Source organism: Rosa rugosa, chromosome 5, assembly GCF_958449725.1.
Source record: "Rosa rugosa chromosome 5, drRosRugo1.1, whole genome shotgun sequence".
Lineage (NCBI taxonomy): Eukaryota > Viridiplantae > Streptophyta > Magnoliopsida > Rosales > Rosaceae > Rosa > Rosa rugosa.
In genome coordinates, this window is record NC_084824.1 from 8,559,799 (window position 1) to 8,585,978 (window position 26,180).

The following is a 26,180-nucleotide window of genomic DNA, read 5'->3' on the forward strand; positions in this document are numbered from 1 at the left end:
TGGTGTGTGTCGGCGCGTCGAGGCATATTTCGGCCTGGAGATGGCTTGTCGGTGAAGGTTCTCTTGCTGTGTTCCCAGGGGTGATTACACGCATTTATATGCATGTAACTGTATCTAAAACACTAGAAATAAGCTAATTCTTGAGCCAATTATAATGTAATTAATCCAATTTTTATTTATTGTGTAGGAAATAAGCGGAGTTGAGAATTCTTGAAGAAAATGGTGCAAAATTGGAATAAATTGGAGTTTTCGACAAGGAGATGAAAAGTCAATAGTAGTCAACCATGGTTAACATGAGTGAGGAAGCCAAATTCGAGTATTTCAAGATGATGCCTTCCGATATGCTCTAAGACCGGAGGAGGAAGAAAAAGAATGAAGAGAAGAAACTATTAATTGATTAATAAGTGGCCTAATTAATTAATTATTAGCTTAATTAATTAACCCATGATTTGATTAATTAATCTGTAGCCATGACGTGCAGGCTGTGCAGCAATTGTGATTTTTGCTTAATTGCTTTGAGCCAATTACATGCTCACACGTGGCAGCCATTGTATTTCTTTCTCTTCCTCATGCACCCTGCACGTGCACAGCTATCCACTTTTCTTTCTTTGGCAACCACCCATTATAATTATACTCTCCTCTCTCCTCGAGAGATATATATATACATTAGGTCTGGGCTAACACCAGCAGGGCCGCACCACAAAAACAGAGGCAGCCCGTTTGGGCTGCTCTCTTTCTCATCCTCTCCTCCTCCCTCTTCATTTTCTTTAGTTTCATTAGTTTTATTTTGGGAATTTAGAAGGACTCACTCAAGGCTTCAAGGGAATCATCATCAAGAGCACCACACCTCTATTTTGGGTAGTTGGGTGAAGAAATTGTTTGGTTCATACTATCTCATAGCTAGAAGTGACCAAACTAACTCTCCCATCTCTTCCTTATTATCTATTCCATAATTTTATTTGCTATTGATGATGTATTTGACTATGGGTAGTGAATAGTTCAATTTTGGGAGTTAGGTTGTGAACCCCTAACTTATCTTGTATAAGTATTGATGCTTTAATTTTAATAAATGCAATTTCCATTGTGTATGCTTTAAATCCGAATTTATTGGTCCTTAGAAGCATGTTTCTAGGCTTTGTCACCCTTTGAAATTATGTTGTGGGCAATTGTGATGAATGGATTGATAAATTGACAACTTATTGGTCTTGTTGCATCTAGGATTTAAGTGTGGTAACCATTAGCTAGCTTAATTGTAGCTAAGCTTGCTTGAGTCTCTATTATCTTGCACTCTAGCTAGGCCTCTAATTTTGGATATTGCGGCCTTAACCGGCGTAATGCCCAAATTAGAGAGTGGATTGTGGCCTTAACCGGCATAGTCAATATACCGAAAGGATAATTGGTTTAGTAGCCTTAACCGGTACTAGATACGGGACTTGACACATATAGGAAATGCATGCATTTGTAAAATTGGCATTGATATTTGCAAGATAGTTAGTGTGAATCACCCAACACTCCCATGTTCCCATCAATTTGAAAACCCAAATTTAATTTTCTAGTTCGTTAATTAGTTGTTTAGTTTACTTTTCGGTTGCGTTTAATTTAGTTGATTCCCAATTCAAAACCCCTATAAATTCGACTCATTTGTGCATATCCACCACTAGGCTCTTAGTTTTGATTAGGCTTTGGTGAAAATCAAAGCCGAGCATTGCTAGGGCTTGGTGCCTTAGATTAGCATTTTTGTTTATTTTCTTTTTTTATTTGTGATTACATGCATTTTTATGCATGTAATTGTATCTAAAACATTATAAATAAGTTAATCCTCAAGTAAATTATTATGTAATTAATCCATTTTTATTTATTGTGTAGGAAATAAGCGGAATTGCGGAAACGTGAGGAAATGATGTAAAATTGGAGCTAATTGGAGTTTCCGAGAAAGAGACGAAATAGTCGATGCGGGTCAACCGTGGTCAACGCCATCAAAGGAGCGGAGTCTAATTGCCTCCGATAGTATATGCGGAAATGCATTGAGAAGAAGGGGGAGAAAAGAAAAATATAAAATAAAAGAAGCAAAGAGGTGTTAATTAAACAAAATGTTTAATTAACAAATGGTGGACACGTGAGGAAGCAAAGGGAATCAGCAGCATGATGATTAATTAAACCATAAATTAATCAATGGTTTGATTAATCATGATTGAGCCTTATCCATTCTAACTCACACACCACCACGTGCCATTTAATTTCTCTCCTTCTTTTTGAACAGCCACGATTCCGTTTCTTCTCCCTCTGGCAATCATCCATCCATCCATTTACTCACACTACCCTCCGTCCTTTACGAGAACCCTACAGCTGCACACCCATATATAATTCTCTTCTCCAACAGTGCCGCAAGACACAACAACAGCCGCATACCCCATATCCATATTCTCCATCCTCTCTTCTGCTACAGTAGCCGCAGATCCATAACTCTCTCACCCACTCTCCCATTTCACTCACTCTTCCACATTAAATTATTGGGCTCTTCTCAAATTTCATCAAGAAAGATCATCAAGACCTCAATTTCATCTTGGGTAGTTAGGAGGATTCAAGCTAGCTTAGTTTTCTTTGCTTTCTAGCATTGTTGAAATTAAGCAAAGCTTATCCTCTCTCTTCTCCTATATTTTAATTGTACATGGTTTTGATGTTAAATCTTGTTTTAATTATGAGTGAGTAGTTTAATTTTGGGAGTTAGGGTTGTGAAGCCCTAACTCATCTTGTATAAATATTGATGCTTTAATTTTAATAAATGCAATTTCCATTGTGTATGCTTTAAATCCGAATTTATTGGTCCTTAAAAGCATGTTTCTAGGCTTTGTCACCCTTTGAAATTATGTTGTGGGCAATTGTGATGAATAGATTGATAAATTGACAACTTATTAGTCTTGTGGCATCTAGGATTTAAGTGTGGTGACCATTAGCTAGCTTAATTGTAGCTAAGCTTGCTTGGGTCTCTATTATCTTGCTCTCTAGGCCTCGAATTTTGGATATTGCGGCCTTAACCGGCGTAATGCCCAAATTAGAGAGTTGATTGTGGCCTTAACCGGCATAATCAATACACCGAAAGGATAATTGGTTTAGTAGCCTTAACCGGTACTAGATACGGGACTCGACACATATAGGAAATGCATGCATTTGTGAAATTAGCATCGATGTTTACAAGATAGTTAGTGTGAATCACCCGACACTCCCATGTTCCCATTAATTTGAAAAATCCAAATTTAATTTCTTGCTTGATAATTAGTTGTTTGCTTTTACTTTAGTTTGCATTTAATTTAGTTAATTCCCAATTCAAAACTCCCAAACAAAATTCTACCTTCCATTGTGGATAACTCATTTGGGCTACAAGTTAGTGGCTTTGATTAGGCTTAGCGTGAGCTAAGCCGAGCATTGCCGAGGCTTGGTGCCTTGTGAATATTTTATTTTACTTTATTTTATTTTTACTTTTACTTTTTCATTGTATGCTTTTAAGTTATTCTAGCGCCAATTACCTCGGTTAGGTCCAACACCTAATCCCCGAGGTACGATAATCAAGGTTCTAATACTTCCCTTACTTGACAACGATTCGTACGCTTGCGAGAGTTTATGAGTCAAGTCAATTTGCTAAGTGTCTTTATTTCCGATTACCCAAGGATTGTGGGTTAGCCACTAATCCCCGTGGTACGATAAACTTTGAGCATAATATTTCCCTACCTTGACAATGATACGTACGCTTGCGTAAATGTGTATCCAAGTCAAGGGGTCACACCGTTAGAGTCGTTTCGAGTTTCGACAAAGTGACATGGTCAGGTATGAGTGCTGATTATGGCCGGCAGATGTCATGTATGTACAATGGTTCTGTCATCCAATATGATGAGTAAATCACATGGTGACCGTTCAAGACCTAGGGTGAAGATCCAAGATTGAAGATTTTGAGTACCAAAGATAGGCATCTCATTAGTCATAAATATATATGTCTAATGATTCAATTTCCTCTTCAATGAAAGGTTTAAGTGCGTTGAAAGATCAAAGTCATACGTGGATTCTTTAACACTTCAATATGTCCTACATACATGTCTAATGATTCAATTTCCTCTTCAATGAAAGGTTTAAGTGCGTTGAAAGATTAAAGTTATACGTGGATTCTTTAACATTTCAATATGTCCTACCTGGGTTGAAAAGCAAAAAATATTTGTCTAATCAAATTATGACATCAACTAAATTAATAAGTTAGATGAGTTTAGGTATCGTGATCTCTCACAAAGTCGAGACTCAACCTGGAATCCTTTATACAATTATACAACAACTCTGGCTTGAATTTGGAGTATAGTCTTCAGACCCAAAATTGGAGTACTCTCGAACTCTATTTTAATTATGGGGTTTTGTCCATTTACCCCATTTCTAGGGATTTTTTTTCCACTTACCCCATTAAGTTTTTTTAATTCTCTCTTACCCAATACACTCTAAGGGAGTCTTCCCTAATACCCCATTAAGATTTTTTTTTTGTTTTTAATTTTTTTTTAATACCATTTTACCCCTCACCCCTTTGTTACTTAGAGAGAGAGAGAGAACATGGAAGAGAGAGAAACCATAGGAGACTTCGCCGGAGCCCATCACCGGCCGCCGGAATCCGGTCAACTTTCGCCGGAATCCGGCAAACTTTCGCCGGAATCCGGTCACCGGTCACCGGCTGCCGCCCACCGGAATTTGCTGAAAATCTCACCGGAAAGTTTTTTTTGCCCCCAATAGACATCTATTGCCCCCTAATAGAGGGGCAATAGACGTCTATTGCCTCCCAATAGACGACTATCAGCCATGTATTGCCCCCCAATAGACGACTATCAGCCATGTATTGCCCCCCAGTAGACGTCTATTGCCCCCCCAATAGACGTTTAGATTACCGAAATGGTAATTAACCTTCCTAAAACTACACAAATAAAACTTTGATTAAAGAAAAAAAACGAGGAGATTACATCAATTCAAAACGTCTATTGCCCCCCAATAGATGTCTATTACCCCCCAATAGACGCTTTAACAGATGTCTATTGCCTCAATTTAAAACGTCTATTGCCTCCCAATAGACGTCTATTGGGGGAATAGACGTCTATATCAACAACAATGTCCGCACTATAGTCATATTGAGAATCAAGCAACAGCCTCTCAAATGCTCTGTACTTTGAGAATTGGCCGAGGCAGATACATAGTTACCACTTGATCCATTCGATAGATAAGAAGACGCAAAGCTCAAAGATGACGAAAGGTCATTCAAATGATCCATGGCTCGAAACATATGCAGTTTGTTTAGAAGAAGATACACAAGAAAATGAAACTTCAATAAAGACAATATAACTCCATGCTCATAATCCATTCTGGGCAATTGGCACCAAATATACCACATTTGTCTCCCTGCATTTAGCAATAAATTCATTAATTTGAAATTTACACATATTCCTCTGGAACAAGACTTTTGACTACGACACTAGCCAATCAAAGCAGATGATGACATACTTCTGCCAAACCAAAGAGTGCACATGGAATTGCCAACTTTTACTACCACGTCATATACTTGCTTGTAAGTTAACCACACATATTTACCAGCCTGCAAACAGCGCCAAAAATTCCTATTAGCTACAAACTTAAAGAGCAAGCCAGATAGCTAGCCATGCACAGGAAAGTCATAGATAGTCTGCAACTATGATATACCTTCCCATTCACAGTCTCACGACGACCAAGCATTCGGTTTCCGGGATTTTTCTCCACCGACATGCTGCAAAATAAGTAAAGGACAGATCAATAAAAATTCATATCCAAAGTAACTTCAGTTTTCAGTTTCCAATTCCCTCACAATACAGAGTGTCGTGCCAAACATGAGAACTGAGCCAACCCATATCCAGAGCTAAACTTAGCTCGAGGACAAACATGACCAGAATTCGGCCGAACAAAAATAACTCATCACGACGGCGGTTGGACGCGGCCGAGCTCACTGGCGAGCTGCAGCGGAATCTGGGCTAGAGGTCAAACCACGCAGGAGTTGGAGATCGGGGAGTGAATCGACGCCGGCCGGAGGTGGAGAGAGAGAGAGAGGATCGGCGCCTGCCGGAGGTGGAGATTGGAGCGAATGGACGCTGGCTGGAGGTGGAGAGAGAGAGAGAGAGATCTAGAGAAAGTGTGTTTCAGATCGGAGGAGAGAGGGGGGTAGAGAGAGAGATCGCAGGCATATGTGGAGTTAATAAATTTGATTAAGGGTAAAATTGTCTTTCTATGTTAAATTGGGTAAGGAGGAATAAAAATCTGTTACTGGGGTAAGTGAGATAACTTTTACTCATTTTGGGGCTTTGGGTCAAGGACCCTTTAATTATTTTCCTCCCTACAGAGTCTTCCACATTGCAACTAACCATGGTTGATAAAGCATTTAACACCGTCGCACAAATTAAAAGGATGAGGTTTTCCAGCAACTCCCACGCGAAAAAAACAACCGATCAACCAAACTGGTCTGAGCTCCCAGCCGATCTCCTAGAGCTTATCTTGAAAAGCCTTACCGCTGTCGACATTATTCGCTTTAAAGCTGTTTGTACTTCATGGATGTACGCCACAAAATACTATCCGCTGCCTCAACCTCCGTGGCTCATGCTACCTAGTAATCAACAAAACGATGTCAACTCTCGCCGCTTCTTTGATGTTGCAGACAAAGCTCGTACAATTTACACAATGACGAACCTTTTTCGAGGCTTCTCCGATTCGTGGTGTATAGGTTCATCACATGGATGGCTGGTGATTGTGGACAAAAAAACAGCTGTGCATCTTTTCAATCCACTTTCAGGAGGAAGAAGCATTGAACTTCCGGAGATCGGAACCATTGCTGGAATTCCTAGGTCTTTCAACATTGACGTTCATATCTTGCACAGATTATGCAGAATTCATACTTGTAAGGCTGTTCTTTCTTCCAACCCATCTCGCAACAAAAACTTTATGGCTGCCATAATCTACAATAAACGAAACTCAACACTTGCGTACTATAAAAAGGGCTACAGGACGTGGATCGAGTTATATAATGATCATAGAGAGTCCTATAGTGATGTTATATTCCACAATGATGACCAACTCTTTGCCCTTGTCCGGGACGGATCGTCCATTGATCTGTGGAACTTGAAAGAAAATCCTGTTGTCATAACAACCATTAGGCTTCAACCCTGTGCGATATCAATGGTGAGAGGAGAACGTCGATACTTTAGCAGCTTTCTAAAATATGCTAGTTATTTGGTCGAGTCTTTGGATGAGATTTTATTAGTAGTGCGGATTGTGGTGATACATGGTCTCTATAAAACCCATAGCTTCAGGGTATTCAAGGTGAACGTGAAGAACTCGCAATTGGAGAAGGTGGAATGTTTGCATGATCGGGTTTTATTTTTGGGCGGAAATCAATCACTGTCATTATCCACTCGGGATTTTCCGGCACTTCAAGATAGTTCTGTTTACTTCACGGATGATCGCTGGTCTATGATGAATTTTAATTACTACTATCTTGGTGAGGGTGAGAAGGATTCTCATAATAATTATGGTGGCCATGATGTTGGAGTATACAGTTTAGAAGATGGAGTTGTGAAGCTATTTGATCAAATTGATAATCGGCAGATCATTTATCCTCCACCCTTTTGGATTCTTCCTTGACCCTAATCAATATCAGTGAGCTTATATCGATATGTACGTATATCAATATCAGTTTAGTGGAAGCTAGACTTATTCTGTTAAACAAAAAAGTCTAAAAGATTTATTTTTAAATTCTATATATAGAGCATTTTGTGGCTGAATTGCTTGTTCATTGCTGTAGATCGGCGCAACTGGACAGGAATTTTGAGTCCCTAGCTACTTGTTTCTGCAAAATCTTATACTTCAAATTCTCAAACTCTGTGACTGATAGTCGTCAAGAAAACGATCTTAAAACTCGCTGCTTCTTTTATCTCAAAGGCTCAAGCTCTGTGGCAAGTTTAAGAATATTTTGACTTTACTCGATCGGTACGTGTTCGTTTAATCTTTACCTAGTTTAGTAGATAATTGTGGCATGATCGGCACTCTTAAAAAGACCATCCTGTTTACTTCAAAGATGATCGGTGGTCTGTGATGCTAATATGATCGAATAAGAGAGCAGTAGCAACCTGACCAACTCTCAATCCTATTTTCTCAGTATTGTTGCTATAGTCTCGAACTGGCCAAAGAGTCAGATTAAAACACTAAACTTCAGACTAAGTGAACATTTTTATGTATGTTTTTAAAAGAGATTCGAACTTGTGATGTTTAAAAAGTTACTGACAAAAAATAATTTACGAGAAGACTAGACTACTGCCACTAGTTGGTGAGAGTTGCTATATTTATTTACAACTTTTAGGTGGCAATCTGAAAAATATTTTGACCTCCTTGTTGTTCGTTAAATCTTTACCTGGTTTAGTGGAGAAATGTGAGAAATGAGCACAAAATGGCAAAAGCATTGCTCTGTAATTCAAAGGGCAAATACGTAAATCCCTACCTATTTTTTTTACCAGGCAACGACCTGAACCCGATAGCGTTACTGTGACGCAGCGTTTTACTCCACCCACTCATGCTCGCATAAAAAACCAGCCGAAAAGGTCAAAAATACAAAAACATAAAAAAAATATATATATAAAATAGAATATTCCCATTTTGGGCTCGGTAGCTGTACATATAGTCTCTGTGAGCTTCACAAACAACAAACCCTAGTCTTTCTCTTACTCTCTTCTCCTCTGAAGCCCTAACGAAATGGCTTCCCGTAGGCTCTTATCATCTCTCGTCCGGTCGTCGGTACGCCGATCTCCGTCCAAATCTCCGATCTCCAACTCACACCCTAGGCTCACCTCCCCGTCGCCCCCGCCTCACCGCGCGTCGCCGTACGGCTACCTCCTCACGCGCGTGGCCGAGTACGCCACCGCCGCAGCCGCAGAGGTCAAGTCGGCGTCACCGGCCGGGCCAAAGGACGGCGCCAAGGGAAAAATCACAGACGAATTCACCGGGAAAGGCTCGATCGGGCAGGTGTGCCAGGTCATCGGAGCCGTCGTCGATGTGAGGTTCCAGGAGGGCTTGCCGCCGATCTTGACGGCGCTGGAAGTGCTGGACAACTCGATCCGATTGGTGCTTGAGGTGGCTCAGCACTTGGGTGAGAACATGGTCAGGACCATTGCTATGGATGGGACTGAAGGGCTTGTTAGAGGACAGCGCGTGCTCAACACCGGCTCTCCCATCACTGTAAGCTCATTTATCTGTCACTGGGTTTCTGCTTAATGGTTTTCAGTGGTTGTTATTGGATTTGATAAGCAATGTGTGTTAAGATTCGATCGGAAATTTTGGGGCTTTACTGGTGTTTCATGCATAAGGTGTTTATTTACGGTCCTGAATAGATTAAATGATCTGGGTTTTGATTGGATTATGAGTTGGTGTTGTGTTTATTAGATCTGTGCGTTGTTGCTATTTGCTCTGTTAGCTACACATTTCAGTAGAGCCATTGCTGATTGTTGAACATTTCTAGCTTTTGCGGTTGAAAGATTTGACCTTTGGCTCACTGATGCCTTTTGATTGGAGTTACACATTTTCTTGTTGACTGGTTCATTAGGCATTGATGTGTGATGTTTATTTTTGGCTTCAAGTTTGATCCTTTAGAAATGTGTGTTTATTGTTGTTAATTATTGGGACTTAAAATTTGCTCTCTGTTTGGCCTTTTAGGTGCCTGTTGGTAGGTCTACACTTGGTCGTATCATGAACGTTATTGGAGAGCCCATTGATCATAGAGGCGATATCAGTGAGTACTAGAAGCCTTAAATAACTCACTCATTTTCTTACACTTTATTTGCTATATGATAACACCAGGCTGTGTATATTTTCTGACTTTATATTGGACGCTACAACAGAAACCGATCACTTTCTGCCCATTCATAGAGAAGCTCCAGCCTTTGTTGAGCAAGCTACTGAACAAGAGATCCTTGATACTGGAATTAAGGTACTGACCCCCTCATTGCTTGCTTCTTCCCTTCTCTCGGGTGTATTTCGTGAACTTTAGTATAAACTATTAAGTATATTTGTTTTACTCGCTTCATTTACAGGTTGTTGACCTTCTTGCTCCGTACCAAAGAGGAGGAAAGATTGGGTTGTTCGGTGGTGCTGGTGTAGGAAAGACTGTGCTTATTATGGAACTTATCAACAATGTCGCAAAAGCTCATGGTCAGTTTTCAAAAGATAGATATGTTGACACACTGGTTTTATAATGCTACTGTTTGTTTACATAGAAACCTATCTTTGTTGATCAGGTGGTTTCTCCGTGTTTGCCGGTGTTGGAGAACGCACTCGTGAGGGTAATGACTTGTACAGGGAAATGATTGAGAGTGGTGTCATTAAGCTCGGTGAAAAGCAGGTTAGTACAGTTTACATGTTTCCCCCTTTTTATGCATTCATCACAATCTGCTTTCCAGAAGTTGTTGCTTACTTTCTCTTCTTCCATATATTTTGCATCAGGCTGATAGCAAATGTGCTCTAGTGTACGGTCAAATGAATGAGCCCCCTGGTGCCCGTGCTCGTGTTGGGTTGACTGGCCTGACTGTGGCAGAACATTTCCGTGATGCTGAAGGGCAAGATGTGCTCCTCTTTATCGACAACATTTTCCGATTTACCCAAGTAAGCGTGACTTTTGAGGAACTATTGCAGATTGTTTGTATTCACATTGCATGTTGTTAGTGTGCTTATGCTTTTTTGTGTCCCATCCTGCAGGCTAACTCTGAGGTGTCTGCTTTGCTTGGTCGTATCCCATCTGCCGTCGGATACCAACCTACTTTAGCTACTGATCTTGGAGGTCTTCAAGAGCGTATCACAACCACCAAGAAGGGTTCCATTACTTCTGTCCAAGCTATTTATGTGCCTGCTGATGACTTGACAGATCCTGCTCCTGCAACTACTTTTGCTCACTTGGATGCCACAACTGTGTTGTCTAGACAGGTCTGTCACAACTTTGGACTACTTTTAGAACCCCTTTGCATGTTTTCAATTGGTAACCTTGTTGTTTTGAATTGAACCAGATCTCTGAGCTTGGTATCTATCCTGCTGTCGATCCCCTTGATTCCACTTCTCGTATGCTCTCTCCCCATATTTTGGGTGAGGAACATTACAACACTGCTCGTGGAGTGCAGAAGGTTCTTCAGAACTACAAGAATTTGCAAGATATCATTGCTATTTTGGGAATGGATGAGCTTAGTGAAGATGATAAATTGACTGTTGCCCGTGCTCGTAAAATTTCACGTTTCTTGAGCCAGCCGTTCCATGTTGCAGAAGTTTTCACCGGTGCCCCCGGAAAGTACGTAGAGTTGAAAGAAAGTATTACTAGCTTCCAGGTAATCTCTCATTTTTCCATAGTGAAGCTTGCTCTGATTTTATCTTTTCAATTGTTCTGATTAGTTGATTACCATCTTAAGGATATTCTATTCTAAACTCAAGTAAAACTCAGACAAAATTAGCAAAACCAGCTGCTCCTGAAATGCTTTCTATATTTCCCCAATGTTTTTTAAAAACAAAGAAGCTTTCCATGCCATTAAAAGTCCTAACATGAGAATTTGTTCTTAAGTGTATTGTATTCAGTGTGATGGATGATGAGTTTAACCTTAAATCTTTTATCAATGTATGATAATATATTGATGAGTTGTGAATACCCAATGATACTTACCGAGTCACCCTCATTGGGCATGCATCAACTGTTCCATTTTCTAGGTTTAGAAGTTTGAATGATACATTGATTTCTTAACTTGATTGAATGATGTTTGATTTTGGTATTTTGTGTTGACAGGGAGTGTTGGATGGTAAGTACGATGACCTTCCAGAACAATCGTTCTACATGGTTGGAGGTATTGAGGAGGTCATTGCTAAGGCTGAGAAGATTGCCAAGGAAAATGCTTAAGCCACAGCCATCTTTGTTCCTTTATCTTGATAATTGCGAAAACCAAATAATTTAGATGCCGCTGGCAATGCCGGCGAACAGGATTTTCATTTTTGAGACGAATTGTATGAGCATTTCCCATTTCAGATTTAAGGATATTGGAGAGTGAGAGAGAAATGAAGCCAATGGCATATCCCCTTTTTTCTTGTTTTATTTAATAAGGGGAAAAAGATAGAAGACTTGTAAATTTGTTTTACCTTTCTATTTCCAAAAACCTTGGATGCGCTGATGTTCAACTCTTTGTTTATGTGAATTACTTCGAGAGTTTCAAACCATTTTTCCCTGGTTTTCGAATTTGCTTTCTCTCTGATCTGATGTATGCTGTTCCATTTGAGTCATTTCCAATCAGCCACATTTTTCAACACTCCTGCTTCCACATTTTTAATGCAGAGGTAAACGAATTGGGGCTAAAGAAATCTCTCCCCAAATGTCGTCTACTTCTGCAAGAATCGAGTGGCTGGGATCATTCAAACTGGTTATCCTCCATCAATCCAGGATCTCCCAGAATCATGCCACGTGGAGTTGGGGACTATCCAAATTACCAATCTAACCTCAACTCCGATTCAACCACGGGGCTCATCGCCTAGAATAGTCTTTTTTGACTCTCAGTCACGCCACCAAGTTCGACGCCGGCCTTCCCCAACCCGCCACAATACATTTTAACCCAAAACCGAATCAGACATGTCATTTACAATCTGCCAACCCCATGCGCACCTTAGCCCACCCCTCCCTCCCATGTCTATCCTACGCCGCCTCAACCCCTCCCACCTAACCCTCCACCGCCGCCTCGCCACCGTCGCAGCAGCCGTACGCCAAGACACCACTCTCTGGACCCCGGCCCCGCTCTCCCGGGTTGAGCCGGCCGCCGAGTCCCTCTTCCACGTCCGCGTCGACCTCTCCGACGCGCCCGACCTCGCTTCCTCCTACACGCGCGCCGGGCAGTACCTCCAGCTCCGCGTCCCGGACGTGGAGAAGCCCTCGTTCTTGGCCATCGCGTCGCCGCCGGCCCTGGCGGCGAAGGGCGTGTTCGAGTTCTTGGTGAAGAGCGTGGAGGGGTCCATCGCCGAGCTGCTGTGCGGGCTGAAGAAGGGGGACGTTGTGGAGCTGACCCAGGCCATGGGGAAAGGCTTCGAAATCGATCGGATCGAGCCGCCGGAGAATTATCCAACGGTTCTAATTTTCGCCACGGGATCTGGAATCAGGTTTGTTGGCATTGAACGGATTTCGAATTCACTAATTTCGAGGCAATATAATGAATTCATTCGACTGTTAACATTTTTGAATTTGTGGTTGTGCAGTCCAATCAGGTCTCTGATTGAATCAGGGTTTAACGCCGACAAGCGATCCGACGTGAAGGTCTTCTATGGGGCCAGAAACCTTGACAGAATGGCTTATCAGGTCTGCAATTATGTTTGTTGTTATTCATTTTCATGTGTTCTATTCAATTCAATTCAATTTGTGACTTTTAAGTAATTCTGCTTCTTGTTTCTTCTCCGAAATGTTTAGGATAGATTTAAAGATTGGGAAGCTTCAGGTGTAAAGATAGTTCCTGTATTGTCACAACCACACGACGGCTGGACTGGACAAAGTGGTTATGTGCAGGTGAAAACTTGTGGCCATGCGCTTATTTGAACTTGTCACAACTTTGTTATGATTCTGATTGCGAAATTAATGCACTCTGTGGTTACATTTTCAGGCTGCTTTTACTAGAGCCAAGCAAGTTTATAACCCTCTCTCCACCGCTGCTGTTCTTTGTGGGCAGAAACAGATGGCTGAGGTTTTTACTGCTTCACTTTGCTCTTATTTGTTTTACTTTTTGCTAGTTCTGTTGCTGCTGCTGGTGTTATTGTTGTTCTTATCATTGTTATGTCTTGTGCCTGTCCATGTTTGGTAAAATTCGTGTGAACATCTTGGTGTGTTGCTTCATGGGGCGAAAAGATTTAGGGGTTATGCTTGGCCGTAAATTTACAAATTCGGTTTTGAGTGTCTTTTATCATATGAAAACTTAAACATGGACATAAAGATATGTCCTGTAAATCTTATACTACTTTTAAGGTGGACATGAATCTATTAGGAGTTGTGTTCTGTGCAAGACAAGATGCTACTGTTGTCATGTCTACTGAGTTGTATCAGAGTTAGGTACATACAGTCATAGAGGAACTACTTATTTTAGTCTTGACTCTAGGGAGGATTGGTGTTTGGCTCTCTTGTTGTAATAGTGGAGTAGCAAACATGTAGTTTGACAATGCTGGACTCTTAGACCATGTATGTTAGGAAGCAAAACTTGTCACGCCACATTTTGGGAGGGCAAGGTTTGGTGCAATAGATGGTTTGTTGCTTCATGTGAATAAGATAAGCTTTGATAAAAAAAAAAAAAAAAAGCCATTAACCTGGCAGCTTTGGGTATTTGAGCAAATATATCTCATTTATTAAGAAGGATGGATGAGTTGAAGAATCTCTGATCTTGAAATCAAAACTTTGGAACAGTGGTCCTAGTTTTCCAGAGTGGTTACCACTCACTACATCCCTTTGGTCTGATATCAGTGAAGAATAGCTACCATATGTTTTCATGCCTCCTAACGTTCCCATAATGTCTTTCTATTTCACATGGTTTACACATCTTTAGAATGTATTGAACTTTCTTGACATTTGCATAGTAACTTGTGTTATCATGTCTGTCTTATGGGCCAGTGACATTTCTGATATGCACCAGGCCTGCGCTTACCAGCAAAGGTCTAATAATTGCTACTTTTGATTACTTAATTGCACAATTTACTGGAACATAAAACTATCTGATACATGTACGGAAATGTAGATTGAAAAATATTTTGGTATAGACTTGCCCAGTGAGTGAGGTGTCTTGTTTGTTATCATAAACAATATTAAAAGCTAATGCATTGCACATATGTTGGCTTTTGTGGATCTGATTCTGGTTATTAACTTGAGCATGTTCAGATTGATTTCTAACACTATCAAATTTCTGTGCAAATTTGACATTTGTCATGTCTTTTGTTTGCAGGAAGTTACCTCAATTCTTTTAGCAGATGGAGTTGCAAGTGAAAAAATACTGAAGAATTTCTAACTAATACGTAGAAAGTCTGCATTGTTGTACCATTGTTGAGTAATAGTTACTATTAATTTGTTCCCCACTGCTGAGGATAAAATATCCTAGCTTGGAATCAGAAAAATAAATACAATTTTGGCGTTCCGACTTCTGAGCATTTTGTTGTTTTTATTTAAAACTGCTGTTTGGTCGTCGGCATTAGTATGAAATATGATCCATTTTTGTGTCAAAATGTCTATGCTATAGCAACTATTTTCAAGTAAGCTTACACTTTTAATTTCATTTGACATTTTCTGTTTTTGTGTTGAATGAAAGTCTAAACTCCTGAGAACCAATTTCATGATACCCTGAAAATATATAACAATAATAGATCACATACTAATTGCTTTGAAGTTTAGAGCATCTTCTAATAATGTGCAACTTGAAATGGAAAAAGAATTTCTTGATAATCGATTAGAATTTGACTGTCCTAATACATGATTCAAACGTTCAGTCTTGGAGAACAGGGATTGGTTCAAAGATACATAGATCTTCAGTGGTTTGAGCATCCAAATATCTTAGTTTTATTGATAAAAACAAAAAATCTTAGTTTTCCTCGTGGATTGGAACTTCAACCTTGCTAACTCATGCAAGCCACTCCCACAATATTTGAGCACTGGGAATATAAATAGAACATATTGCAAAACAGTAAAAAATTTAGTTAAACTTGTTCAGCTAACAAGCCCGGCTTTAATCGTCAAACCAGCAAAAACCAGCAATGCTGAGAACCTCCTTTCTTTTTGTACTTTTTCTTTTCTCTAAACTGATCACAAAACAACTTCACAGAGCAGAATTTTCAGATATCAATTCATAATTGGGAATGTCAAAAAAGGCCAAGCCTCTCAATTCAATAGAAGTTTAAGGTACAAATGCAGGAAATAGGACATCCCTCCCAACAATTAAGAATCAATGTAAACAAGACCAAACCAGGGAATGAACTCTGCGTCCTATAAGATCATCTACACATTCTGATCATCAGGACCATCATTAATGTCATCAGTTCCATTTCTACTGTGGTCTTTGATGTGCTTTCCATGGGGCTTAACTGAATCCTGATGATGGTGATCTTTCTCCTCTCCTGAGTAATGATTGTGACCATGTCTATGATGATGGTGGTGGCCATTTTTCTTGTCCTTCAAATGTTTACCTGCCTCATCATGGTTGTCATCTGATGACTTCCCTAAAGATCTGCTTCTTCTGTCAAGCATATAGGAATCTGACTCCGATGACCTTGAATCAACACTATTTGGTCGCCTATGACATTTATGGTGCTTTGCACGACTTTTCCTTCTAATCTCACCATCCTCATAACTAGAAGAATCAGAAGAAACAGATTTCAACTGTCGGTGGTGTTTAGGGTGCTTTGCATGACTTCTTCTGATTCTTCTCCGATCATCATCACTAGAATCAGAAAGATCAGAATCTGCCCTCCTATGGCGCCTGTGGTACTTCACATGACTTCTCTTGACTCTCTCATCCTTGTCATCACTTGAAGAATCAGAAGCACCAGATTCTGATCTAGAATCATGACCCCTGTGCCTTTTGTGGTTTCGCTTCTTCCTCTTCTTATCTCCTTCATAGCCACTCTCATATCCATCACTGCTGTCATCACTTGACACTGAGGAATATCTCTTTGGCTTCCGCCTGGATCTCTTTTCCTTCTTCTTTTCGTTGTCACTCGAGTCCGAGTGAGGGTCTTTCTTGTGCTTCTTGTGAGCTCTTTTACTTGATTTTCTCCTACCATCAGTGCCGTTGGCGTCGCTATCTGAATCGGAGTCTGAGACAGACCTTCTCTTGTGCTTCGAAGATTTCAATTTCCTCTCTTTGGCTTCAGCATCAGCTTTTGCCTTGGCAGCAGCTTCTAGTTTCTGCTCCCATTTCAAAGGTGCTTCTTTCTTCTCCAAAGCTCTCCTCTTTTTCTCCTCGACCAGTTGCATGAACTTCCTGGTGTCCATTGAGATACAAAAACCAGTACAATATCTGCATTTTGGTATGATGATGACCAGAAGTGCATCTCAAAGAAGAGAAAAAACAATGTTAGCTTTTGATCAAGAGTTCGGTAAACAACAAGCACGCAAGTTTAGCCTCATGCTCAGCAAGTTGACAGAAAAAAAAAGGACAAATTCCATTCCACCTAAGACTTTAGGATTCTTTCTCTTACACATCATATCATTCAATTTTAAAGCCATGTAAGATAGCAAAAATCAAAACAACAAAAAAAGTGACTTGTTACTCCAAAAGCTAACCAAATCTAGAACTACTCGGCCAGAAAATAGCTAAGCATCTAACAAATTGTTATCAACAAAAATAAGCAAAACAAATGCAGAGTAACTGAAACTAAAATATTCAATTTCCCCATGTCCACCAAGAACATTCTACAATCTAAACAACAGAGAAACAAAATAGAATTTGGGATGTTCAATTTGGCTCTTACCTTATCTAGAAAGATCACAGCTATAAACACCAAAGTCCAGCCCAAATCTGTAAGTCTATACCAAGCTCGTCTACAACAATAATAGCACAAGATTATGTCAGAGATTAAAAACAACCCTTTCGTCTTTCAATTATCAAGAAACCAAATTGAGAAGTAGCTCAAATCCTCAAACCCATCAACTTGCATATATTTCTTTACATTACAACAAATTGAAAATTTCTCGAATTAAACCTATTCTTTTTCTCAGTAATCAAACCAGAAACTCAATCAAACTATCAGATAATATACAGCCCATGAATCAAAATATAAACTTTATCATCAAAAACCCGAAACTTTATCGAATCAAAGAATCAAACTACAAACCAATCACTGAAGCAATGACACGTTAAACCCTAAACTGATAAAGAATAGCTGGAAAGAGAAATCGAAGTGATGCGGTAGCAGAAGAAAGGTACCTGAGAGAGGCGGAGATCGGAAAGATGAAAAGGGCGGCGTCGGAAGAAAGAATAGGGCTCGACTTTTTGGCCTTCCAGAAACGTCTACGCGTTTTACAACATTGGCCCTATATATACACACACGCACCGACGCACACGGCACTCAGCACACGGTTTTACCAACTCTTATTTACTCGAACAAACTCGTAATTTGTTAATCAACAGAAAATTACTCGGTTTTTTACCTTTTCATTCTCACAACTTTTTGTGTATAATTCTCCAAAAAAAAAAAAAAAAAAAAAAAACTTTTTGTGTATAATTTCTCATTTCATCATAAAAGAACTATAATATCACAATTGTAAATATACACCAGCAACCAGAGTATTTGTAACTCGATAGAAATTAAGAAAGATAAAAGTGTGAATAAGACCTACATCTAGAGTTGTTTGACCGTCTTTGATAAGCATGTTGGCCAACTAACTCCTCTACTTACTTTGGCTATGAAATCATACAACACGCAACAACTGCAAAAGTTTACACAAACACTATCCATTAGTTAAAATTCTCGTTCATGATAGCCTTATACGATTTTTCACAAAACAACAATCACTAACACGACACTGTGAACTTTGAGCCTCAACTGCCTCAAAAAGTAACGAACACCACTAAATGCAACAATAGACATTCTGAACATTTTAATATATCTATGTCTACGCAAAGTAATATCAATTCCTTAGATAATATTTTTGTAAACTTGCTTAGTGAAAAATTATACAAGGACATTTTCGACCAAAAAAATTTATTAAAAGGAATTTGCGTAAATTAGTCCTCGGACCAAAAATAAAATAAAAAATTGTAAATTAGTCCCATATAAATATATATATTCCAGCAAGGAAATTTTTTTTGTAGTTCGCTTCGTGAAGAAGAAAAAGAAGAAGAAAAGATAGAAAATACCCGCAAGACTGACCTGGTCAATTTCACTCTGTTATAATTCTTGCTCTCCCCCAGTCCTTTGTTTATGCTCTCCGATTCTCCTTAATCAAATCCGATCACTCACAATGGCGTCGACGCCGTCCTCCTCCGCCACCACCAACGTCATGCTCGCCATCTTCGAGAAGAAGACCACCCCAATCGATCTCTACCGCCCACTCCGCAACTACATCGCCTTCAATTACTCCGAGCGCGAGGCCCAGAACCTCGAAGACGACCTCCAAACCCTGAAGCAGCTCCGCTCCGACTTGGAGCGCCAACCCGACCCGTCCCTCCCTGCCCGCCGCGACCTCCTCCAAAATTACTTCAAAGCCCTCTGCCTCGTCGAGACCCGCTTCCCAATCTCGCCGGACAAGGACCACATCAACACCGTCACCTTCGTCTGGCACGACGCCTTCAAGAACAAGCAGAAGGCCTCGCAGCAGAACATCCACCTCGAGAAGGCCGCCGTTCTCTTCAATTTGGGCGCCGTCTACAGCCAGATTGGGCTTTCCTACGATCGCGCCACCGTCGACGGCCGCCGTCAGGCCTCCCACGCCTTCATCGCCTCCGCCGGCGCGTTTGCGTTTCTGCGGGACAATGCGGCGACCAAGGCCTCGATTGGGAGCTCCACGACGGTGGATTTGTCGGTGGAGTGCGCCGGGATGCTGGAGAGGCTGATGCTGGCTCAGGCGCAGGAGAGCGTCTTTGAGAATTCCATAGCCAAAGGCAGCACACCTGGTGTTTGTGCCAAGATCTCCAGGCAGGTGTGTGTTTCGAATTCTGCCTTATTCATTGGGGTTTGTAGTTATTGTTCAGAGCAATTGAATTGGGTTTTCGATAGGCTAGTTAGAACTTAGAAGTGATCTGATGGCCTTATTGAGTGAATTTCAGCATATGGTTGTCTTTTGAGCAAGTGATTCAGCTATGAAATGTTAAGCATTTAGTTTACAAGTTGTTTTAATGCGGATCACAGATTATATTTATTGTTGAAAGAGTTTAATTTAGGTTTGAAATGGTTCTTATGGTTTGGAAAACTGGTTACTTCAGGCGGTTCTGTTTGCAATATGCAATCTTGGAATTGAAACTTTTACTTGCCCTTGAAGGACTATGTTTTGGGTTAATGTGCTTGTATGCTAGTTGAGAAATTCTATGTCTAGTCTTATATGACCACTTGGTTTTGTTACAAATTGATTTGACTTGGATGTGGTTACAGGTTGGACTGTACTACGAGGAAGCTTTAGCTGCAACAAATTCTCCCACTTTGAACCAGCATTTTGACAGGGCTTGGATATCACACATGCAGTTAAAGGCCGCACTCTTTTTTGCAGAAGCTTGCTATAGGTATGGTCTAGAACTGCATGAGAAAGAAGAGATTGCTGAAGAAATTGCACGGTTAAAGAGTGGGATAAGTGCTCTAGCGGAGTCTAAGAAATCCACAAAGGGGGCAGCTGCACAAATTTTGGATGCAATTAGCAAGTTAGAGGCCAACCTTAACCGTAACCTTGAGAGGGCTATGAAGGAGAATGATAGAGTTTACCTCATGAGGGTTCCTTCTCTTAGTTCCTTACCACCCCTTCCAGCATTTTCCATGGTGAAGCCTATGGCAATGAGCGAGGTCTTGGATGCAAGCAAGGAGAAGATGTTTGCTAGTCTTGTTCCGGACAGTAGTGCAAAAGCTCTTTCCAGGTACACTGAAATGGTCGATGATATTATCAGGACGCAAGCTGAAAAATTGCAACAAGCCAGTGAGCTGACCAGAGTTAGGCTCAAGGAAATGGACCTTCCAGAGTCTATTCTTGCTTTGGAAGGAAATTTTACTCTTCCTACGGATCTCAAAGAAGATGTGGAGGCAGTGCAAATTAGTGGGGGCCCTGCAGGTCTGGAAGCTGAGTTGCAGCAACTTAGAGATTTGAGAAGGGTGAACCAGGAAATTCTGGTACATATTGATGAGCTCTTGCAGAAAGAGGCAAGAGAAGATGCCCAGTTTAGAAGCCAATTTGGAACACGTTGGACGAGGCCTCAGTCAAGCACTCTGACTAAGAACTTACAGGATAGGCTAAGTAGGTTTGCAGCTAACTTGAAGCAAGCTTCAGACAGTGATGCTCGGATTGAGCGCTCAGTCAGAGAACATTCAGCTCTCATGTCCATCCTTGATCGTCGCCCGGTAATTCTTTTGGAATCCTTGTTTTCCTGTTTCTCATCTGCATTCATGTGTATCATTTTGGCTTTTACATTTATGTTTGCTTTAGAAGGAAGTATGTATTTGACCATTAATAATAGATAGTGAAGGCTTTTTTGTGTGTCCACTTCTCATAGTTTTTTGGTGGACCAATGTTTACAAATCAACAAAAGTCTTGATGTAGTTGATTTGTACTTTTCTCTTGTGGTTATGCGTGTAGTTGTTAGTATTGCCTTGCTCATTTTTCCTCTCTCTCTCTCTCTCTTTCTGTGGCATTCTAAAGTTAGTCAGGTCTAGTAGATTTGAATTATAACCTCCTGTAAGTGTGTGTGGTGTATTTCTAACTCATTGTGTGTTCTTTGCTCATAGATTGAATCTGCCCTCCCAACTCTGGCTAGGCCAATAATGTCTTTGGATGCCAATGAAGATGCTATTTTAGGGGCCCTGAAGCAAAGCTTGGTAACTTTTTCATCCTTTTAGTTCATTTCTGTAAGGTTACAAGAATTAATTTCATATGGTTATTTCTGGCCTGTTTTTGCTTATTATGATTCTCCTTATTTTCTTGCTGATGGCCCAACTATATTTTCTGTTTGTCCTTTTCCTAGATTCTAGATACTTGCATGATCATGATAACGTTTGGCATAATAACTTAGAAGATGCAAGTAACATATTTTACTTTCAGAAGAATATACTTTCCCTTCTTGCTTTTAGACAGAAAACGGTATTTGTTACAATGTTTTATGAATTAAAATTTGTTAAACTTACTATATTATATATATATATATATATATATATATACGGAGGCGTTCCAAAGAGGACGTCCGCACTTTCGTTAAAGTGCGGACGGCGCTGCTGCAGCTCGGCTCGGGGCGCGACGGAGCGGCGGGGGTTGCCGGAAGGACGCCAGGGGTCGGGCGGAGAGGTCTGCAGTCCGTGGAGTCGCCGGCGACGTCGTTGCATCGCTGCCCAGAAAACCTGCAGTTGCAGGTCGGGTTGCTGCCCAGAACCTGCAACTCGGACCTCCTCCGACCTCGAACGCTGCCCAGACCCGTCCGCCAAGCCTCCGGCCTCCGACCGCCAAGCCCCGAGCCGCCGTCGCCGCCTGGAACGCCGCTGCTGCGTCGCCGTCCGCACTTTAGCAAAGTGCGGACGTCCGCTTCAGAACCGGCCTGTATATATATATATATATATATATATATATATATATATATATGTATTTGTTTGTTGATTTGAGATGCTTCTAGTTGCTTCTACGATGTTCTTATATATTATAACATAAAAAATAGAAACTTGTATGAAGAAGATCCTGTTCTATCTTTTCGGAAGATAGACTAACGTTGTGTTATTTTGGTGATTGTTAACTTTTGATATTGCTTTTTATAAGTTTGTGTTCAATAACGCAGCGGCAATTGGAAACGCTCGGTGCTCAACGAGCAGGCCTTGAAGACATGCTTAAAGAGATGAAAAGAAAGGTGCAGTGTATTTCATTATATTCTTTGCTTAGCTTTTTTTTCACTTCAGTGATCTCCCACCCCCAATTGCAACTTAATCTCCTTCAGATGCTTCTCTCTTGTTTGCTACTCATTGTGTTATTAAGTTATTAACTACCTGGACAGGTTTGCTGAAACCATAGAATAATTTAGAATTCTTTGATTGCCAAGTTATTGACTACCTTGGATTTTGGCTTCTTGGGAATACATTCTTTGTTTCTGCAGCACCTCATTAATGTGCTTTGTCAATTCTTGATGCTGCATTGGTTCTCAAGTTTAGTGCTTTCTTGCCCTTATTATTTATTTGTGGCCTCAGGATGACATACTTCCTAAGTTGATGACATCAACCGGCTCCTATGAGGATCTTTTCAGGAAGGAGATATCAAAATATGATCTTATAAGTGAAGACATTGGCCACAATATTGAGGCACAAGAACAACTATTGCTGCAAATCCAGGTCTAGTTCTTTCTCCAATCTTATTTTTCCAACATCTGTCTTCTCTGTGTTGCAATGAGTGATGTTTTACAGTCTGTGTGCCTATTGTATTACACTATAACTACATGGCCGGACAAACATTCTGACTGAATATATACCTTTAGTCTTGCACTTAATTTTTGCAATTTTGAACTTTGAAAAGAGAAATTCAGTATACTGTGGACGAAAGGGTCAAGGTTTAAATGGTATGAAGTGTGATGACACTGAGGCTCAATTCCCTTTACCATCCTGGAGGAGGTTTTGCGAGAACAATGATATAGTACCTTTATCTGAGAGTGAGATGCCTGTGTTTGATGAGGATACATGCTATGAAAATAGGGTGTCCTATGACCTGTCTGTCATCTCAATAGTTTGAGAATTCATGTGTAGTATCGTTCAATGCGTTAATTACAGACATGGTGTCCTAAATTGTTGGGGAAAGTTATATTACTAAATTAATGAAAATGGATCTTATCCCTGAACAACTCATAACTGATATGATTGTTTGTCATCTGCAGGCCCAAAATGATGAGTTTGCTGCAATCTTCAATCTTGAAGATTACAAAGGTGGGGATTTTATTATTCCGCTTTTTACTCGTTTCATATGGGTTGTATGCTTTGAGGGTAACTATAGTTGATGCATAATTGAACGGGCGAGTCATACAAATATGCTACTTGAATGAAAGCTTAATGGTTCTGAACAGGGCAAATCTGGTTACTTTTGTTTTACCAGAATCAAAGTGCATTTCAATGGTTAGCTGGTGAACAAAGAGTCTTAGTTATTGTCTTCATACAGGTTCTCGTAGTTAGTTCATTTTACTATTCGTGAGACTTGACTTCTCATGTAATATGCTAGTTTTTGCCTACCCTTATTGACATGTTTATATGTGCTTGGCCTGTTTCCTGGGCGAGGGCGCTTAAGTTGTTGGGTTCACCTATATCTCAATCTGTGCATGTCTAAACTGTAAAATCTCCCGAATGAAATCTCAATCATTTTATTAACTCTGCAACTGGTTATATGCAATTCCAATTAATAAAAATTGAGTGTATTCTTCTCTCTTTTTTTTCATGTTGGTTTTGTTTCTGATTCCTTGCCCCTCAATTTGTCCCAGCATCTCGTGAGAAATGTTACAAGCAGATTCAAGCTGCCATAGCAAAGTACCGTGAAATTAAGGATAACATAAATGAGGGTTTGAAGTTTTATGTTACTCTTCAGGTAATTTGTTTGTTCTACTGCTGCTAAATTTATTATTTTGCAGGGTGAGGCATAATAAGCATTGGTGAATTGCTAATTTGATTCATCATTTCTTTAACAGGATGCAATAACTAATGTAAAGCAGCAGTGCAGTGATTTTGTGATGACTAGAAATATCCAGTGCCAGGAAATGATTGAAGATGTGCACAAACAAATGGCAGGTCTCAGTTTCCAGGATTCTAAAAGCTCAGGTGCGTACAACAACTATCCTTCTCAAAGTCAAAGATCTGGTTCACAACAGCAAACAGATCCTCGTCCGCAAACACCCTACTACCGACCTCCTGAGCAGCCACAAATGGCTGGTTATGCTCAGCCTCCCCCCTACTCAACGCAGCAGATGCCGCCTCCGTACCATGTACCACCTCCTCAAGCTGGTAGTCCATACCCACCCCCTCAAGCTGGTAGTCCTTACCCACCTCCACAGGCCCAGCAACAGCCCCCTGCAGGCCATGAATATGGTCAACCTGCTTATCCAGGGTGGCGGGGTCCATACTACAACGCACAACAATCTGGATCGCATCCTCGACCTCCTTACACCGTTCCACCTCAATACCCTCCACACCAGAGTGGCTACTATAAGCAACAATAGTGAAGTACCCATAGTATTGGCTACATAATATGATTGATTGTTCATTATGTGTTGTTATAAGTTATCATTCGGATGAACAGATGTAGTTGTTTGAGATTGTATAGTTTCTTTGCCTGGCATATTTCTGGTTGTCTGGTGGTTTGCTTCTTGCCTTCATAGCTCGTTGAGACATTTTTCTCTGTATAGCTAGAGCATACTTTCATATATGTAGACACAGAAGAATAAATTCATGTATTTGGAATACTCTCAGTTTATGAACCAGAAGTATTGATTTTTTTGCTTCTTTTCAAGCTTGTTATGTCAATGACTCAAATGCCCTCTTCTTGTGGTACAGGGTAATACCACCTGTAACCTGTGCACTAGGATTTTTCACTTCCCATTTGTATTTTGTGACAATGTGATGGAGGGAACACAATTAGGAGTCGAGCATATTCTCTTCCTGGACAAATTCGAGGGCCGCTTCCGAATGGGATATTAGAATAAGCTAGAGTGGTCTTTCCATTCTCATACCTGCTTGGATCAAACTCTTCTGGTGCAGCGAAATTCTCGGGGGCTTTATTATTGCTGCTAGCTGACCAATAGACCTGCATGGGTAGATACATATACGAAATGGACAAAATTTACCGAGCAAACTTAGATTTACCTTACCGGATTAACACGGGTACGTTTAGGGTTTAGGGGTTAACACATGCCTTCCAGCCTTTTGGAATTGTATAACCTTCATAGGTGAAGTCAGCTGTCAGCAATAGCCTCTCTGAATGTTCCTTGAAGAGGTGGTATGAGCCTCATGACCTCAAGTGCCACGTCCATGAATTTTCATCTTCTGTACATCATGCCAATTAAGTGCCTCACCACATGTTTTTGAGCCTGCAATCTTCAATTCTTGCAGACTTCACATTGCTGTATATATATCAACCTTCTCATTATAATCGATTTATGACCAAAATCAAAATCCAATCTAATTATACCTATTCGGACTCTGTCACAGATTTCAGGTCATGAATTTGTAGGGTTTATAATGACCAAAATAACACAAGAATTTGTTGCCCGTGAATCAAACTCATGACATATTTCACTTACAAAGCAATTGTAATGACCAAAATAACAGAAGAATTTTTCCAATTACGTGAGACTTGACTTCCCGTTTAAGTATAGGCTAGTATTTGCTACCCTTCTTGACATGTTAATATGAGCTCGGCCTGTGTGCTGGGCGAGGGTGCTTCCGTGCTTGTCTAAAGAGTTGGGTGCACTTGA

General features: G+C 40.5%; 5 protein-coding genes across 6 annotated transcripts; 4 read left to right on the forward strand and 1 right to left on the reverse strand.

The window, feature by feature from the left end:
- Positions 1-6,408: 6,408 nt before the first annotated feature.
- LOC133711152 (F-box protein At2g05970-like) lies at positions 6,409-7,680 on the forward strand. The gene has a single exon (XM_062137316.1). The coding sequence runs from the start codon at positions 6,409-6,411 to the stop codon at positions 7,678-7,680; it is 1,272 nt and encodes a 423-aa protein (XP_061993300.1).
- Positions 7,681-8,723: 1,043 nt separating this feature from the next.
- Positions 8,724-12,270, forward strand: LOC133713104 (ATP synthase subunit beta, mitochondrial). The gene is made up of 9 exons (XM_062139226.1): positions 8,724-9,267; positions 9,742-9,817; positions 9,927-10,015; positions 10,119-10,236; positions 10,323-10,426; positions 10,528-10,686; positions 10,780-11,004; positions 11,085-11,396; positions 11,846-12,270. Exons 1-9 carry the CDS (start codon positions 8,785-8,787, stop codon positions 11,954-11,956), a joined length of 1,677 nt encoding a protein of 558 aa, XP_061995210.1. The 5' UTR covers positions 8,724-8,784; the 3' UTR covers positions 11,957-12,270.
- A 174-nt stretch (positions 12,271-12,444) lies between these two features.
- On the forward strand, positions 12,445-15,216 carry LOC133713105 (fruit protein pKIWI502). Its single transcript, XM_062139227.1, has 5 exons — positions 12,445-13,197; positions 13,294-13,393; positions 13,502-13,597; positions 13,692-13,772; positions 15,015-15,216. The coding sequence occupies exons 1-5, from the start codon at positions 12,677-12,679 to the stop codon at positions 15,075-15,077; spliced, it is 861 nt and encodes a 286-aa protein (XP_061995211.1). The 5' UTR covers positions 12,445-12,676; the 3' UTR covers positions 15,078-15,216.
- Positions 15,217-15,883: 667 nt separating this feature from the next.
- LOC133710095 (uncharacterized zinc finger CCHC domain-containing protein At4g19190) lies at positions 15,884-18,111 on the reverse strand. Of its 2 annotated transcripts, none has more exons than XM_062136078.1 (3): positions 17,988-18,111; positions 17,533-17,602; positions 15,884-17,078 (listed from the first exon to the last, which is right to left on the reverse strand). In XM_062136078.1, the coding sequence occupies exon 3, from the start codon at positions 17,051-17,053 to the stop codon at positions 16,058-16,060; it is 996 nt and encodes a 331-aa protein (XP_061992062.1). In that variant the 5' UTR covers positions 17,054-17,078; positions 17,533-17,602; positions 17,988-18,111; the 3' UTR covers positions 15,884-16,057. The 2 variants fall into 2 exon arrangements, with proteins under 2 accessions (XP_061992062.1, XP_061992061.1); XM_062136077.1 differs by having other exon boundaries at positions 15,884-17,112.
- A 762-nt stretch (positions 18,112-18,873) lies between these two features.
- LOC133708514 (vacuolar-sorting protein BRO1) lies at positions 18,874-25,209 on the forward strand. Its single transcript, XM_062133979.1, has 8 exons — positions 18,874-19,702; positions 20,152-21,102; positions 21,487-21,576; positions 22,521-22,589; positions 22,924-23,064; positions 23,601-23,649; positions 24,195-24,298; positions 24,399-25,209. The coding sequence occupies exons 1-8, from the start codon at positions 19,025-19,027 to the stop codon at positions 24,924-24,926; spliced, it is 2,610 nt and encodes an 869-aa protein (XP_061989963.1). The 5' UTR covers positions 18,874-19,024; the 3' UTR covers positions 24,927-25,209.
- Positions 25,210-26,180: the final 971 nt, after the last annotated feature.